The 16,117-nt window shown below is 38.7% G+C and overlaps 1 protein-coding gene across 1 annotated transcript in view; it reads left to right on the top strand.

Annotated features, from left to right (window-relative positions):
• LOC111140879 (kelch like family member 3) overlaps positions 1–16,117 on the top strand; it is a 177,599-nt gene that overhangs the window by 22,727 nt on the left and 138,755 nt on the right. Inside the window, exon 2 of the mRNA XM_022493117.1 lies at positions 1,134–1,216. Coding sequence (XP_022348825.1) covers positions 1,134–1,216 — 83 coding nt within the window. The remainder of the gene's footprint in view (positions 1–1,133; positions 1,217–16,117) is intronic.

Genomic DNA, 16,117 nt, shown 5'->3' on the forward strand with positions numbered 1-16,117 from the left:
CTTGCGGGTTAGTTGATAATAATGGATCACCGTTAGTTCTGAGTGTGATGGTTGTCTTGTGGTTATGTAGGAGAATGTTCTTATTTATAGCAATTATACACTGAAGTGTTAACACAGGCCCAGGGGCATCCATCATGTTGACAACTTACTCTCAACTGTTCCAGGAAAATGTTATTTGCACTATTATTGTTGTAACTTTTTAAAAAATTTGGAATTATTTTAAAATCAAAAGAACAGTTATGTATAAATGAGCAAGCTAAAGTTTCTCATGAAAACGTTTTAGTATCTTACTATATATCTTCTCTACTAAAATCTTTTCAACAAGGCCTGTATAGATTAACCAAATCATTTCCAGTTTATCACTGCATGTTGTACAAATTTTATCCTTTTTTGTGTGTGCACTATAATATGAAAAAGCCCATGTTGCTTTATCTTAGGCAGAGGGAGTTAGGTTTGCAAAAGCCTGGAGCTCAGATGGCATGTTTCTTAGGAGAACTGCAAGCAGTTCAGCATGTCTGGAAAGTGTGGAGTTGGTGGTGGGCTAGCTGTCAAGAGAAAAGACATGTAAACTCCTAACTATAGGAAACAAACTGAGTGTTACTGCAGGGGGTGGGGGGATGGGATGATTGGGTGATGGGCATTAAGGAGGGCATGTGATGTGATGAGCACTGGGTGTTATATGCAACTAATGAATTAATGACTCTACATCTGAAACTAATGATGTAATATATTTGGCTAATTGAATTTAAATATAAAAAAAGAAAAGACATGTAGCAAGCTTAGCTAGATGGTAGTCTCATTCACTGACTTAGGGGACATAGGATAATTCACTTCTAGGTCTCTAAAACTGATAAGCAAAAGCACATTAGCAAGGATGCCCCCTCCACCCAATGTCTAGAAACTGCCTGAAACCATTGGTCAAGAAACTGCCCCAGGATGCTTCTTGACCTCAAAGTTTAGTCAGAAATTGCTTTAAACTTGTGCCTGCAGGAGGCACAACTCAGAAGCGTGAAAGGGATGGAGAAAGAGGCCTCTTCTGTATCTACTTTCAAATAATTTAGCAAAAAAGACACATGTGGTAGGATAATTTACTCAGATATTAATTTGCTTTTTATTCTGTTTTCCTGCCCTAGTCCAAGAATGCTTTTCTGCTTTCTTTCTTTGAGTTTTTGCTCAGGAGGATCAAAGCAGTACAGTTGGATTCTGTTTTTCAAAGGTAAATTATGTATTTTTAGAAGATTTTATTTACTTATTTATTTATTTGACAGAGAGACATGAGAGAGGGAACACAAGCATGGGGAGAGAGAGAGGGAGAAGCAGGCTTCCCACCAAACAGAGAGCCTGATGTGGCGCTCGATCCCAGGAACCCAGGATTGTGACCTGAGCCACCCAGGCGCCCCTCAAAGGTAAATTCTTTGAAGTCCTCATGCTATGTGGTCTCAAGAGGGGAGAGAGGCAAGAATCCAGGAGGGGGAGTCTACCATAGAAACCTCAAAGAGATATTTAATTGGGGGAGGAGAACTCCACTGAGTCCTGGGGACCAGGATCCAGTCCCTCTGTGCTTCTCCACTGTGACCTCCTGGGGATGTGGCCTGTCTTTACTGTGGAATGGCTTTGTGGTAGAGTGGGTATCTGAACCTTTGTATTGGGGCTCCTAGCTTTGGTAAGGAGCTCCCAGTGCAGCTCGGAGGTAAGTTTCAGGAAGCAGAACCATCTTCCCGCAAGTAACCCTGTCATCCTAGATAAAGAATGTATCAGCAATGACCAAAGATCAGAGAACTGTCCCTGAGTATTCTGGACTGTGTAAAATCTGATATTTTTGTTATGGGGAAAGGACATAGCCCCACTATTGACTGAGGTTAAATTTCCATCAGCTTAAGCAGTGCTGGCTTAGGATGAGATTTAATTTGTTAATAAAGAACATGGCTTTTCTTAGACCTAGAAGTATGCAGTAAATTTCATAGTTACCATACATGTTTATAGCTCCCAAGATGTAGGAAAAATTACTTGCACATGAAAAGACATTTTTTTTTTTTGCCAGAAGAATTCAGCAGAAGTCTTTAATTGTCCCCTTTTTCTAAGAGAAGTGGGATATTCTGGTTTGATACATGCTTCCAGAACTTAACGCCAGATGAACTCAGGATGCCTCAGCAATTTTGGTTTTCTGTTACTCTTTCTAACCCAAAAGCTAAAGTGTAGTGGAAAGAAAGGAACAGGCCATTCTGACATTTGGTAGATGAAGGTGCCTTTCTGCTCTCTCCCCTTTACCAGGGCTCCCTGAGCTGACTTTGGGCTGGGAGCAGGTCTGAGGTGAATACTGGCTTAATTTAAGTTTTCTTGCAGCTTTATCTTCTAGATGCAAAATCTCAAATACCCAAACCTCTTATTTTGAGTCAGGAGAAACTGAGCCTCGAGACTTCCTTTGTGATAGGTGGTCAGTAGGCTTCAGACAAGTGATAACTCCAAGTACAGAATGATGACCCAACTCCTTCAGCAGGGTTTTTATTTTCTAAATAAAGAAGCCTACCCAGAAACTGTACCAGCAAGAGTGTTAATGGGCTTAGGCATGTGTGACAAAGTTGTTGACTGAAAATGAGAAATTAGAACTCTGCCACCAGCTGCTTGTGTGCCTCTGAACATACCATTTCAACTCTCTGGGCCACGTGTGTCACATGAAAGTTTTGGAACTGACCATTAATGGCTGGGTCCATGCTCTATTTTAACTATGATTCCAGATATAGAATAAGATTCTTTAAAAATTGAAATTCAGGGTATTAAGGAGCCCTGTCAACAGCAAGTGCTTAGATATAATGGGAATTAACTATTTCTAGTAGAATTTTTGAATGTGCCAGTAAGATTAATGCAGTATTTTTACAAAATCATGCTCCAACTTGTGATAAAACTTAGAAAAATGTATTGCTGTCTATTTTGGTTGGATGCTGTAGATAAGCGTGTCAGACCTAAGTTAAAAATAAATCCCACAAAGCCAACAGAAATTAGATGGGGATTAGCAAATTACTAGAATTTGAACAGAATTATGTGCAGTTTTGATTCTTGAAACAAACTCCTTAAAGGATACTGATGAATGAAAAATGCTTTATATATTCCCTTCAGAAGCTGGAAAATAGACCATATTCAGAATCTTGGGCAGCAAAGTAAAATAGATTTCATGTAAATTAGGCTGTGCCTGTGTCAGTCCCAAACAAACAAATCACTGCTGTATATGCTGAGAGATCTCAGCCAGTGAGTCTCATATGAGATGAGCTCCTTGAAGAGCACACAATTTTTAATTTCATAGCTGATAATCATCATCACACTGCTGCTCGTATAAATCTTGCCTACTTTAATTTTTCCCACTGTTGTTCTCCCGGTTTTAGTTGAAAAAATATTTTCTCTAACATTAAAAATCTGCTGAAATTATGATAATAAATATCATTTAACTAAGAATGTTGTTTAGATCCTGAATGATCCAGGAAGGGTTTACATATAATCTGAATTCACTGAACAATTGTAATTAAATACCCCTTTTGCAGTTTACTGAGTAGACTAACCTCTTCTCTGCTCTGCTCAGCATGTATTTAGAAATGAGGCGGGACCAGATTCCTGAGGACTCAAAATGTGTTTGGTGTATGAATGTTACTTCATTCGCAGGTCTGAGTATAGAACACTCTACAAATTAAATCTCACTCTGTATTGTCACTCTTTAGGTTGATGGGAATTTGATCTCCGTGCACAAGTTTTCTGTATAAGTGAGGAAAAGTAGCTTTGTAAGTTGTCCACATTCTGAACTATACTACAGGCTGAAACTAGAAGCTGAAGATGGACTTAACAGGTAAAATCAAAAGCTTGCTTTTCACAATGGTCTGAACATGCCTCCTGGAGAGTAAAAGTATTCAGTATAAAATTTGCTTAAGGAAATAAATATTAAAAAAGATTGAAGTTCTTATTGGACTAAGTAAAAACAGTATATTAAAAGTGTAAGTTTTGGGGTAATATAAATATAACTCATAAAATTCAAAACCAAAATTTACATAATTTATGCAGTTTTAAGGAGTGTGATTCTCTGACTTCCATATGGAATTCGTTAGTAAATCACTAAATCTGATGTAATTTTACCTACAGAAATTCAGGCAAGATAACTACAGGCAGATTGTAGATACAAATGAATGAGGTCTTATACACATGGATACTTCTAGGTGGCTGTGTAACATGCTACCATGCACTGGGTGACTTATTTTCTCTTAACTCTGGAAGCTGGAAGTCAGAGGTCACGATGCCATAGGGGTTGATTTCTGGTGAGACCTCTCTGGCTTTCAGACTGCAGTTTTTCCCTCTGTTCAAACATGATCTCTTTGCTGTGTTCACATGGGGAGAGAGAGGTCTCTGGTATTATTCCTCCTCCTCCTCCTCCTCCTTCGAGAGAGAGAGAGAGAGAGAGAGAGAGAGAGAAAGAGAGAGAGAGACAGAGAGAAAGGGAGAGCATGAGTAGGGTTTGGGAGGGCGGGTGGGGGAGGGACAGAGGGAATGAGAGAATCCTATGCAGTCTGCACACCCAGCATGGAGCCAATGAGAGGTTTGATCTGACCACCCTGAGATCATGACCTGAGCCCAAATCAAGAGTCTGATGCTTAACTGACTGAATCATCTAGGTACCCCTTTTTCTCTTCTTCTAAGGACACCATTCATACTGGATTAGGGCCCCACTCTTATGACTTTATTTAACTTCAGTTAGCTCCCTGTAGATCCTCTTTCTAAATCTAGTCACATTGTTGGGTTAGGGATTCAACATATGAATCTGGGAGTTGCCCAGTCCCTAACAAGGGTTTATGTCTTTAAAAAAAATTTTTTTTACTGTCATTTATTGGATTTTTAGGAAGAAACTGTAGAAAATGTGTTTAGTTTGCCATGTTTTAGTTCGCATATTCATGAAACCCTTCTAACTGTAGTTCCTGAATCACAGGATAAAGAATAAACATTCTAAGGCTTTCCTCATCCGATTTTATCTTCTTTGGGGTGTGTGTGTGTGTGTGTGTGCGCGCGTGCGTGTGTGTTGGTGGCGGAGGGCTCATCTCATCCCTCTTCATTCTTTCAGTGCGGAGCTTGAACTCACAACCCTGAGATCAAGACCTGAGCTGAGATCACAAGCTGAATGCTTAACTGACTGAGCCACCCAGACACCCTGTCATCCCTCTTCCTTCTGACTCTACCTTTTGGCCTTCCATCTTTTAGTTTTTCCTTTGTGGCTCTTCACACTGAAAGATTCAAATTTCAGTTAAACACTGTTCTCTGCTCAAATTGTCATTTACAACAACAACAATCTGTGCTCAGTTGAGGTTAACTAGACATATTAATGATGTGAAAATCGTAATATCTTTCTTGAATTTTTAAAGAATTTTTGATTTTTAAGTTGAGAAATATAAACAAAGGAATTCAGAAGGATATTAATGTATTTCTTCTCCTCCTCCTTATTCTTATACCTCATTTTTCCTGTTTCTAGTCCATTGCATTTATATTACTTGACATGTTGGGCACAAACTTTTTTTGTGTGATGTAAGGCTGGGTAGTAAATAGTTGGCAGACCATGGGCAGTGTAATATCCTAAAGCCTCCATTTTTTTCAGCTGAAGGATTGGTATAATAATAAAATACACCTCTAAAGATCCATGTGAGAACTCATTAAGATCATGTATAACACTTAGCATCAGGTATTGAATAACATTGGTGGTCAGGTGGATATTTGCAAGACAAAAGCAGAGATCTTGGGACCCTCTTGTATGAGTTAGGATTAGTTTAAATAAGAGAGGCTTAAAAAGATAGGTATTTATTTATCTCTGACCTAAAAAGCCTAATGATAGGCAGTTGATGGCTGATACAGCAGCAGCTGCAGCAACAACAGCTGTAAAACAGAAAATCTCTCTGACCTGTCTCCTCTTCAAAATTCATTAGTTTGGTGAATGAAATCGTGATCTACCTTATCATAAAATAAGAAACTTAACCCACTAAGATCAGTTGATCACCACATTAGGTCAATTCCAGCTCTTAATGATCCCTCAAATAATTTGTCCTTTCCACCCAATCCCTACCGCCTGTGCCTTACTTCTGCCTTGGAGATGCTAACCAGTATTCTGTACCACACTGGCATTGGAAATGGGCTCTTAAGTCATACTCTACTCTAATCTCTCTTCTACACATTATCTATGGGATAGTCTTTCTAAATGTAAATATCTGTTTTCCTTGTCTTTAAAACTCGTCAGTGGCACCATGTTCTTTATAGAACTAAAAGCTGGAAAATTTTTGAAAGACGTCCATAATCCTTCTGATCCAGTCCCTACTTATTTTAGCTTCATTTTCTTTTATTTCCATCTGAGGTAGGCAGTATAATGGTTACCTCAAAGATGTCTACATCTTAATCTCCGTGACCTATGTATATATTATGTTTATGACTAGAGGGAATTAAGGTTGCAGATGGCTTTAGGATTGTTAATCAGTTGACTTTAAAGTAAAAGGATTTTCCTGGATTATCTGGGAGATAGAAGAGTCAGTGTCATAATGACCCCATGTGAAACTCAACTGGCTGTTGATGGCTTTGAAGGTGGAAGGGTGCCAAAAGTTAAGAAATGTGGGTGGCCTAAAGAAGCTGGAAAAGACAAGCAATCAGATTCTCCCCCGTGACTTTGAGAAAGGAACACAGCCCCGCCAATGCCTTGATTTTGGTCTACTGAAAGATATGTTTGATTTGTGACCTACAGACTATAAGATAATGAATTTGTGTTTTTAAGCCACTACGTTTGTGGTAAGTTGTTACAGCAGCAATGGGAAGCTGATACACCATCACACCCTTGATAATTTGCTTGTGAAACTCCAAACACAGTAGGTATACGGATGATTTCCTGTACTTGGAATGCCATTACCTTTTTGTAGGCCTCTTACACCTACTTCTGAAGTTAGCTTCTAACAGAAGAATTTACAGATTGGATTTCTGCTCATTTCTGTCCTAACACATTATATTTGTAATCTCTCTTGTACTACTACTTCTTCCAAGACTGTTGAACTTCTGAAGGCCAGAGACTTATCCACAGTACTTAGCCTATGAATGAATTCAGTATGATGAATAAATAAAAATGGACTGGTCTAAATGCTTCTATTTTAGAAGGCTCATATTCTGGTGTGAGTCTGTGCATGTGTTTGTACTTGGGTATGTATGTTTAAGAGCAAAGATATTCTGAGAAATGTCAAATTGTTAAGTCTTCTGTCCTAGTTCATTCAGGATGCTATAAGAAAAATACAGAGACTGGCTAGGTTATAAACAACAGAAATTTATTTCTCGGGCACCTGGGTGGCTTAGTTAAGTGTCTGACTCTTGATACTGGCTTAGGTCATGATCTCAGGGTTGTGAGATTGAGCCCTGCATGGGCTCCGTGCTGGGTGTGAAGCCTGCTTAAGATCCTCTCTCTTTCTGTCTCATTAAAAAAGAAAGAAAGGAGGAAGAAAGAAAGATAGATTGATTTCTTTCTCAGAGTTCTAGAGGCTGAGAAGTCTAAAATCATGGTCCCTGCAGATTTGGTGTCTGATAAGTACCTGGTTCTTGGTTTGTAGTTGGCCATCTTCTCATTGTGTCCTCATAATAGAAGAAAGACTAGAAAGCATTTTGGGGTCTCTTTTTATAAGGGTACTAATCACATTTACAAGATACTCACTGTCATTACCTAATTACCTTCCAAAGGACCACTCCCTCAAAATACCAGAACACTGGGGATTAGGCTTCAGCATACGAATTTTGGGGAACACGAAACATTGTTTGTACTATTCTCTGGTTTTGGTAATCTACCCCAACCTCCCATGCATCTGAGAGGTGAATTCAATATGTTATTCCTAGAGTTTTACATGTAAGAATTCCAGGTTTATTGGGGTTGGGAACATGAATCTGGTTCCAAAACCAAGATAGTTTTCCTTACTTCCAAGATAGTGTCCAGCCTCGGCTTTTGCCTGTGTGTATGTGTTCGTATGTAGGGTCGAGTGGAATGGTAGGGCTGTACACTGGCTGGCCCATGGTTTTCTCCAGTGGACAAAAAGCCAGAAGCTTCTGGTTACTTCTTCTTCTTTTTTTTTTTTTTAAGATTTTATTTATTTATCTGACAGAGATCACAAGTAGGCAGAGAGGCAGGCAGAGAGAGAGAGAGAGAGAGAGAGAGAGAGAGAAGCAGGCTCGCTACTGAGCAGAGAGCCCGAAGTGGGGCTCGATCCCGGGACCCTGGGACGACGACCTGAGCCGAAGGCAGAGGCTTTAACCCACTGAGCCACCCAGGTGCCCCTCTGGTTACTTCTTTTTTAAAAATTTTTTTAATTTTAAAAATTGAGAGTTTACTGACCTATAACATTGTATTAGTTTTAGGCATATAACATAATGACCTGGTATAGGTATATATTGCAAAATGCTTACCACAAGTTGAATTAGCATTCTTCAACATATATAATTAGTTTTTTTTCCTTGTGATGAGGACTTTTAAGATCTACTGTCTTAGCAACTTTCACATAAACAGAACATGATCGTTGACTATAGTCACCATATGGTTCATTATATCCCCAGGACTGACTTACCTTGTAACTGGAAGCTTGTACCTTTTGTCTGATCACTCCTCCCAAACTTGGGGGAAGCTGTCATTTTTTTACACCAAGCCCTTCTCCTTTCACATCTCCTCTCAGTGAAGGAAACTTATGTAATTCCCTTCTGAAAGCCTACATTTTACACCCAAGGAAAAAGAATACACAAACAGTCAAATAAGATAAAGTTAGTATCTCCACAGATTAAATAGGCTTGTGTATTCTTTTGCCTTAGGACAGACCCTTTTAAAGCAATCCTCATGGGGGCCATATATATATATATATATATATATATATATATATATATATATAGTTATTTTATTATATATATAATATAATATGTTATAATATATAACAATATAAGTATATAACAATATAATTATAATTAATATAATTATAACAATAAAATTGTATTGTTGTTTTATTATTAAATATAATATTATTTATTAATTAGCATATGAACTAGCATGGGCTACTTGATTCTTTGACACATCAGGTTCTTTTTCTTTTCAAGGTATTTTTTAAACAAAAAGCATTTTATTCAGAGTATTAATCTTAGATAGCCCAAGAGGGGAAGTGGAGAGAGGCAAGTGCCTTTGAGTGAAAATGTGAGAGGAAAAAAAAAAAAAAAAAAAAAAAAAAAGAAAATGTGAGAGGAGCCCCAATAATGACATTTTTGCCTTTCTGTCAACTGTGTGGTTCAGAGTCAGACTTAATTTGGTAAAATAAATGACCTTTCACACATCATCATGATGGTGTAAGATTCATACCCAAACACAAGTCATTTTTTTCTCTAAAATATCACTTTGAGTGCTTCATAATATTGATAGCTAGAGAATAATTATTTCCTTATTTTTTAATTAACCATTTGAGGGAAATTAGGTAGTTTGCAATTTTTTTCTACTATGAATAGTATTGAAATCCTTGTAGCTAAATTTTCACACAGATATTCACTTATTTCCTTAGCATAAATGTCCAGAAGCATAATAACTGGTTTGAAAGAATGGGTCATATTTTAAGGCTTTTGATTTGAGTTGAAAAAGATAGAAAGATTGTAGCTCATCATAAACGACAGAAAGTGCCCTTTTGAAAGGTACCTTGAATAAATAAAAGTGGAACATATTTTTATGTTTTATGTTTGCTAGGGCTTCCATGACAAAATGGTGGTGGCTTAAACATCAGAAAATAAAAAACAAAACAAAATTAATCTTCTTGCAGTTCAGGGGTCTGGAGGTCCAAGATCAAAGTACCAGCAGGGCTGCACTCTTCTGAGACCTCTCTGTGGCTTACAGATGACCATCCTCTTGCTGCCTCTTCATATGGTCATTCCTCTGTGTACATGTACCTGTGGTATAGCTTTCTCTTTGTATAAGGACATCAGTCATATGGATTAGAGCCCCATGCTAATAGCCTTTTTAACTTACTTCTTTTTTTAAATTATTTTTATTAACATATAATGTATTATTTGCCCCAGGGGTACAGGTCTGTGAATCGTCAGGCTTCTACACTTCATAGCACTCACCATACCACATACCATCCCCACTGTCTATAACCCAACCACCCTCTCCACGACCCCCTCCTCCCCAGCAACCCTCATTCTGTTTTGTAAGATTAAGAGTCTCTTATGGTTTGTCTCCTTCCCGATCCCATCTTGTTTCATTTTTTCCTTCCCTACCTCCCAAATGCCCCACTCTGCCTCTCAAATTCCTCATATCAGGGAGAGCATATGATAATTGTCTTTCTCTGATTGTCTTATTTCGCTCAGCGTAATACCCTCTAGTTCCATCCACGTTGTTCCAAATGGCAAGATTTCATTTCTTCTGATGGCTGCATAGTATTCCATTGTGTATATATACCACATCTTCTTTATCCATTCATCGGTTGATGGACATTTAGGCTTTTTCCATAGTTTGGCTATTGTGACATTGCTGCTGTAAACATTCAGGTGCACATGCCCTTTGGATCCCTACATTTGTATCTTTAGGGTAAATACCCAGTAGAGCGATTGCTGGGTCGTAGGGTAGCTCTATTTTCAACTTTTTTTTTTTTAAGATTTTATTTATTTATTTGACAGAGAGAAATCACAAGCAGGCAGAGAGGCAGGCAGAGAGAGAGGAGGAAGCAGGCTCCCTGCTGAGCAGAAAGCCCAATGTGGGGCTTGAACCCAGGACCTGGGATCATGACCTGAGCCGAAGGCAGCGGCTTAACCCACTGAGCCACCCAGGCGCCCCTATTTTCAACTTTTTGAGGAAGCTCCATGCTGATATAGTGTCCTTCCTCATCTCTCATTATAGTCTTTGACTTAAAATCTAATTTATGTGATACAAGGATTGCTACCCCAGCTTCCTTTTGATGTCCATTAGCATGGTAAATTGTTTTCTACCCCCTCACTTGAAATCTGGAGGTGTCTTTGGTTCTAAAATGAGTTTCTTGTAGACAGCATTATCAATGGGTTTTGTTTTTTTGTCCATTCTGATACCCTGTGTGTTTTTATTGGGGCATTTAGTCCATTTACATTCTGGGTAACTATTGAAAGGTAAGAATTTAGTGTCATTGTATTGCCTGTAAGGTGACTGTTACTGTATATTGTCTCTGTTCCTTTCAGGTCTACTACTTTTAAGCTCTCTCTTTGCTTAGAGGACCCCTTTCAATATTTCCTGTAGGGCTGGTTTGGTGTTTGCAAATTCTTTTAATTTTTGTTTGTCCTGAAGCTTTTTATCCTCCTTCTATTTTCAGTGATAGGCTAGCTAGATATAGTATTCTTGGCTGCATACTTTTCTCATTTAGTGCTCTGAATATATCATGCCAATTCTTTCTGGCCTGCCAGGTCTCTGTGGATAGGTCTGCTGCCAATCTAATGTTTCTACCATTGTATGTTATAGGGTTCTTATTCTGAGCTGCTTTCTGGATTTTCTCTTTGTCACTAAGACTTGTAAGTTTTACTATTAGATGATGGGGTTTGGATATATTTTTATTGATTTTGAGGGGGGTTCTCTGTGCCTCCTGGATTTTGATGCTTGTTCCCTTTGCCATATTAGGAAAATTCTCTACTATAATTCGCCTCCAATATACCTTCTGCCCCTCTCTTTCTTCTTCTTCTGGGATCCCAATTATTCTAATATTGTTTTGTCTTATGGTATCATTTATCTCTTGAATTCTCCCTTCATGGTCCAGTAGTTGTCTCTCTTTTGCTCAGCTTCTTTATTTTCCATCATTTGGTTTTCTATATCACTAATTCTCTCTTCTGCTTTATTTATCCTAGCAGTCAGAGCCTCCGTTTTTTAATGCAACTCATTAATAGCTTTTAAAATTTCAATTTGGTTAGATTTTAGTTCTTTCATTTCTCCAGAAATAGATTTTATTTCTCCAGAAAGGGATTCTCTACTATCTTCCATGCCTTTTTCGAGCCCAGCTAGCACCTTGGAATCATCATTCTGAATTCTAGTTCTGACATAACCAATGTCCGTATTGATTAGGTCCCTAGCCATTGGCACTGCCTCTTCTTCTTTTTTTTGTGGTGAGTTTTTATGCCTTGTCATTTTATCTAGATAAGAATATATGAATGAGAGAATAAAATACTAAAAGGGTGGCAAAAACCCCAGGAAAATCTCAGAAGAGATCCAAAACCAGGTGGAGAAGAAAGGTGGAAAAAATAAAAAATTATATATATAGGGACGCCTGGGTGGCTCAGTTGGTTAAGCAGCTGCCTTCGGCTCAGGTCATGATCCCAGTGTCCTGGGATCGAGTCCCACATCGGGCTCCTTGCTCGTCAGGGAGCCTGCTTCTCCCTCTGCCTCTGCCTGCCATTCTGTCTGCCTGTGCTCGCTCTCTCTCCCTCTCTCTCACTGACAAATAAATAAATAAAAAATCTTAAAAAAAAAAAAAAATTTTATATATATATATATGTATATGTATATATATATATGTGTGTGTGTGTGTGTGTGTGTGTGTATAGATATATATATATATATTTATTTATTAGGCTGGTGTATAGAACAGAGCCACCCACTTGATTTTGGGTGTATTTTGGTCTCTTAGAAGAAATTACCTCCCAAAATTTTAAGGAAAGAAAAAAAAATACATATATATACACACACACAAAAATAAGGGTTGTAATATGACTTCAAAGATGAAAACTTTAAAAAAATTCTAAAAAAGGAATTGATAAGTTAGTTGAAAAAAGAAAATAAAATAAAAGAGGAGGGTTTGTGCTCCGGCTGGAGAGTAGAAGAAAGCCATGTACTAGATTAGGGTATATTTTGATCTATTAGAAGAAATTGTATCCCAAAATTTTTTAGGAAAAACAAAAACCTATGTGTTACAAAAAATAAGGTTAAATACAATGAAGGGATAAAATATGACTATTACAGTGGTTTAAAATATGACTATTACAAAGGTTTAAAAAGATTTTTTTTTAAAGATTTTATTTATTTATTTGACAGAGACCACAAGTAGGCAGAGAGGCAGGACGACAGAGAGAGGGGGAAGCAGGCTCCCCACTCAGCAGAGAGCCCATTGTGGGGCTTGATCCCAGGACCCTGAGATCATGACCTGAGCCAAAGGCAGAGGCTTTTACCCACTGAGCCACGCAGGCACCCCTAAAAAGATTTTTTTTTTTAAAGAAAGGTATTGTGAAGATAAACTAGTTAAAAAAATGCTAAAAGAGGAAAGAGGAAAAGTTAAAAAAAATAGAATAAGAAAAAAAAATTATAAAAATTTAACTTTGCAAGAGTAAAAGGCTGTGGGGAAAAAGCCATGAATTCTATGCGTTGCTTTCCTCTAGCTCTGGAGTTTGGCTGTTCTCCTTGATCAGTGAGCTTGGTCTTGGCTGGATGTTCTTGCTGATCTTCTGCAGGAGGGGCCTGTTGCAGTGATTCTCAAATGTCTTTGTCCAAGGTGGAATTGCACCACCCTTGCTAGGGACTGGGCTAAGTAACCTGCTTGGGTTTGCTCTTGGAGATTTTGTTCCCTGAACATTTTCCATACTGCTTTGGAGGACAGGAATGAAAATGGTGGCCTCCCAATCTCTGGCCCGGAAGAGCTGAGAGCTTGGGGACCCACTCCTCAGTTCTCCCTCAGAGAAAAGCGCTCAATCACTCCTGTCTCTCTGGTCTCTGGGCGCACTCCGAGCTCACCTGGCCCGTAAATGAGTGTTTCTATCTCTGGCACATCGCCCCATTTGGAGTTTCCAAACCCAGCGGATTCCTGCTGCACTGCTTCTCCAGGAGCAGGAGGGTGAGTCTCCCTGTATCTGCCATAGTGGGGTCCCTGCTTGGAGAGCAGTGGCCCGACTATGTCTTGGCTCACAGTTTAAGGTAACCCCGATCTGAAAGCTCACTCTTCAGCTCCATCTTTGCAGCCAGCTTCCCCGCTCCGATACCTGGCAGCTCTGCCACTCAGACACCTCCGATCTTTCTGTGACCCCCATGGGACTTGAGACCACATTCCCTGTGAGGGCTCCACCCCTGCTTAGCCTCTGAAGCAATGTCCCTCAGTGGAGCAGAATTCTAAAATTTCTGATTTTGTGCCCCACTGCTGTGCTGCTTGCCAGGAGACGGCCCCTCCCGCCGTGGTTTATCTTCCCGTCGCTTTGGATTCACTTCTCAGCACATCCTACCTTTCAGAAAGTGGTCAATTTTCTGTTCCTAGAATTGCTGCTCTTCTTCTCTTATATCTCCTGTTGAGATTGTAGGTGTTCAGAATGGTTTGATACCTATCTAGCTGAACTCTTGGGATCTGATATTATTTCAGTCTGCTACTCCTCCACCATCTTGCCTCTCTCTTCTTAATGACCTTCTCATCAATTATAGTTACATTCAGAAGTATTGAGGGCTAAGGTTTCAGCATATGAACGTTGGGGAGGGGACACAATTAAATACATACCAGAATCCTAACTGTAAAGAGAGACTCTTGGATGTCATAGAAGGTTGATTAAAAAAAAATTGGAGGTGCTGCTTTCTGGAAATATAGGTTATCATAGTTTTCCCTTTCTTCCCCAGTTCATCCTTTTTCCTTTCCTTTCCCATTCTTTTTCTTTTTCTAGGTATAACTTAGGTACAGTAAAATATACCTAAAATATACCTTCGTTAGTGTGTAAGGTGTAGGAGTTGTGTAACCACCACATGCAGTTAGGTTTCTATAATCAAGCTTGTAAGAGGGATGGAAACCAAATGTCTAAATTTCAGTTATATTTTAATTTTTTTTTTTTTTGGAAGGCTGAGATACTGGTAAACAAGGTAAAACCAAGGAACAAACTCAGGCAGTGATCTGAAAGGTAAAGTAGGAAAAAAAAGTTTTTCTTCTTGAATGATCTGAGGGCTAGAAAACTGCTTCATTTAAGTGTTTATATAATACTCCATGTTCACTGTGCCCACCTTTACCAATCTAATCTCCAAAAAGAATCTAACCTCCCAATTATCTTGCATTTATCCTGGCTTCCTAAATGTCTCTTAAACATGCTTGTGTCACCTCCCATCATCTCTTAAACCCCTTTTATAACGTAAGCACTTTTTAAAAAAATATTTATTGATTTACTAGAAAGAGAAAGAGAGCATTATGCACAATTTTGAGTGCTTTTTTTTTTTCCCTGTACTGAGCCACCCAGGTACCCCGGGAAACTGGCATTTTTTTAATATAGTTCAGAGCCCCTATATGTAAGGTTTTTAATCAGACATATGCCTCTGTGATGCTTTCCTAGTCTGTAGAAATTAAACCCATAATAGATTCCCAATTAAGTGGTATGGAGGATTTTTAAAAAACAATATAGAAGAAAACTGTTAGTTTGGAATTTATAGTTTGTATGAGAAAATAAGTTATGGTTTAATCACTTTCCTTCAGAAGTTCATCTTTTACTGTTATAACCTTTTTTCTGTTTTTTGTTTGTTTGTTTGTTTGTTTGTTTGTTTTTTGAGAGCGAGGGGTGGGAAGGGCAGAGGGAGAGGGAGAGAGAAAATTTTAAGCATACCCATTGTGGAGCTCTAGCTAGGGCTCAGTCACACAACCCTGAGATCAGGACCTGAGCTTAAATGGGGTCTGATGCTTAACTGCGCCACCTAGGTGCCCCTAAAATTAAAATACTTTTCTTAATGTCTAATCTCTCATGTCAGGTGTAATCTTGGGCATAGTGAAAAGTAGTGCCCTATAAATATCCCATATCACCTTAAACAGCTATGTTTATCATCTCGCCCAACTCCCTCCAAAATAGTTTCCTTAGTTTTGTAGTTCTTTCAGGCTACAATTTCAGTGTTCCAGATTTCAAACACTGGAATGCTTTTGTTTTCCTCATTCTGTATCATCAGTCGTTAGCAAATTCTGACATACTTGAATTTTGTGTTTTTTTTTTTTCTGTAACAGAAAGGTAATAGCATCCTACTGTCCTCCTTTAATTGGGAGCCCACTGACCACTATCATGCTGTGTGTATCATTCTTGTTATCTGCTTCTCCCCTCTAGAATGTAAGCTCTATGAGGCCAGAAAGTTTTGTCTGTCCTTTATTGCCATATTCCCAGCACCTGGTAT

This window comes from Enhydra lutris, unplaced genomic scaffold, assembly GCF_002288905.1.
Source record: "Enhydra lutris kenyoni isolate GAN:26980312 unplaced genomic scaffold, ASM228890v2 scaffoldscaffold5, whole genome shotgun sequence".
NCBI lineage: Eukaryota > Metazoa > Chordata > Mammalia > Carnivora > Mustelidae > Enhydra > Enhydra lutris.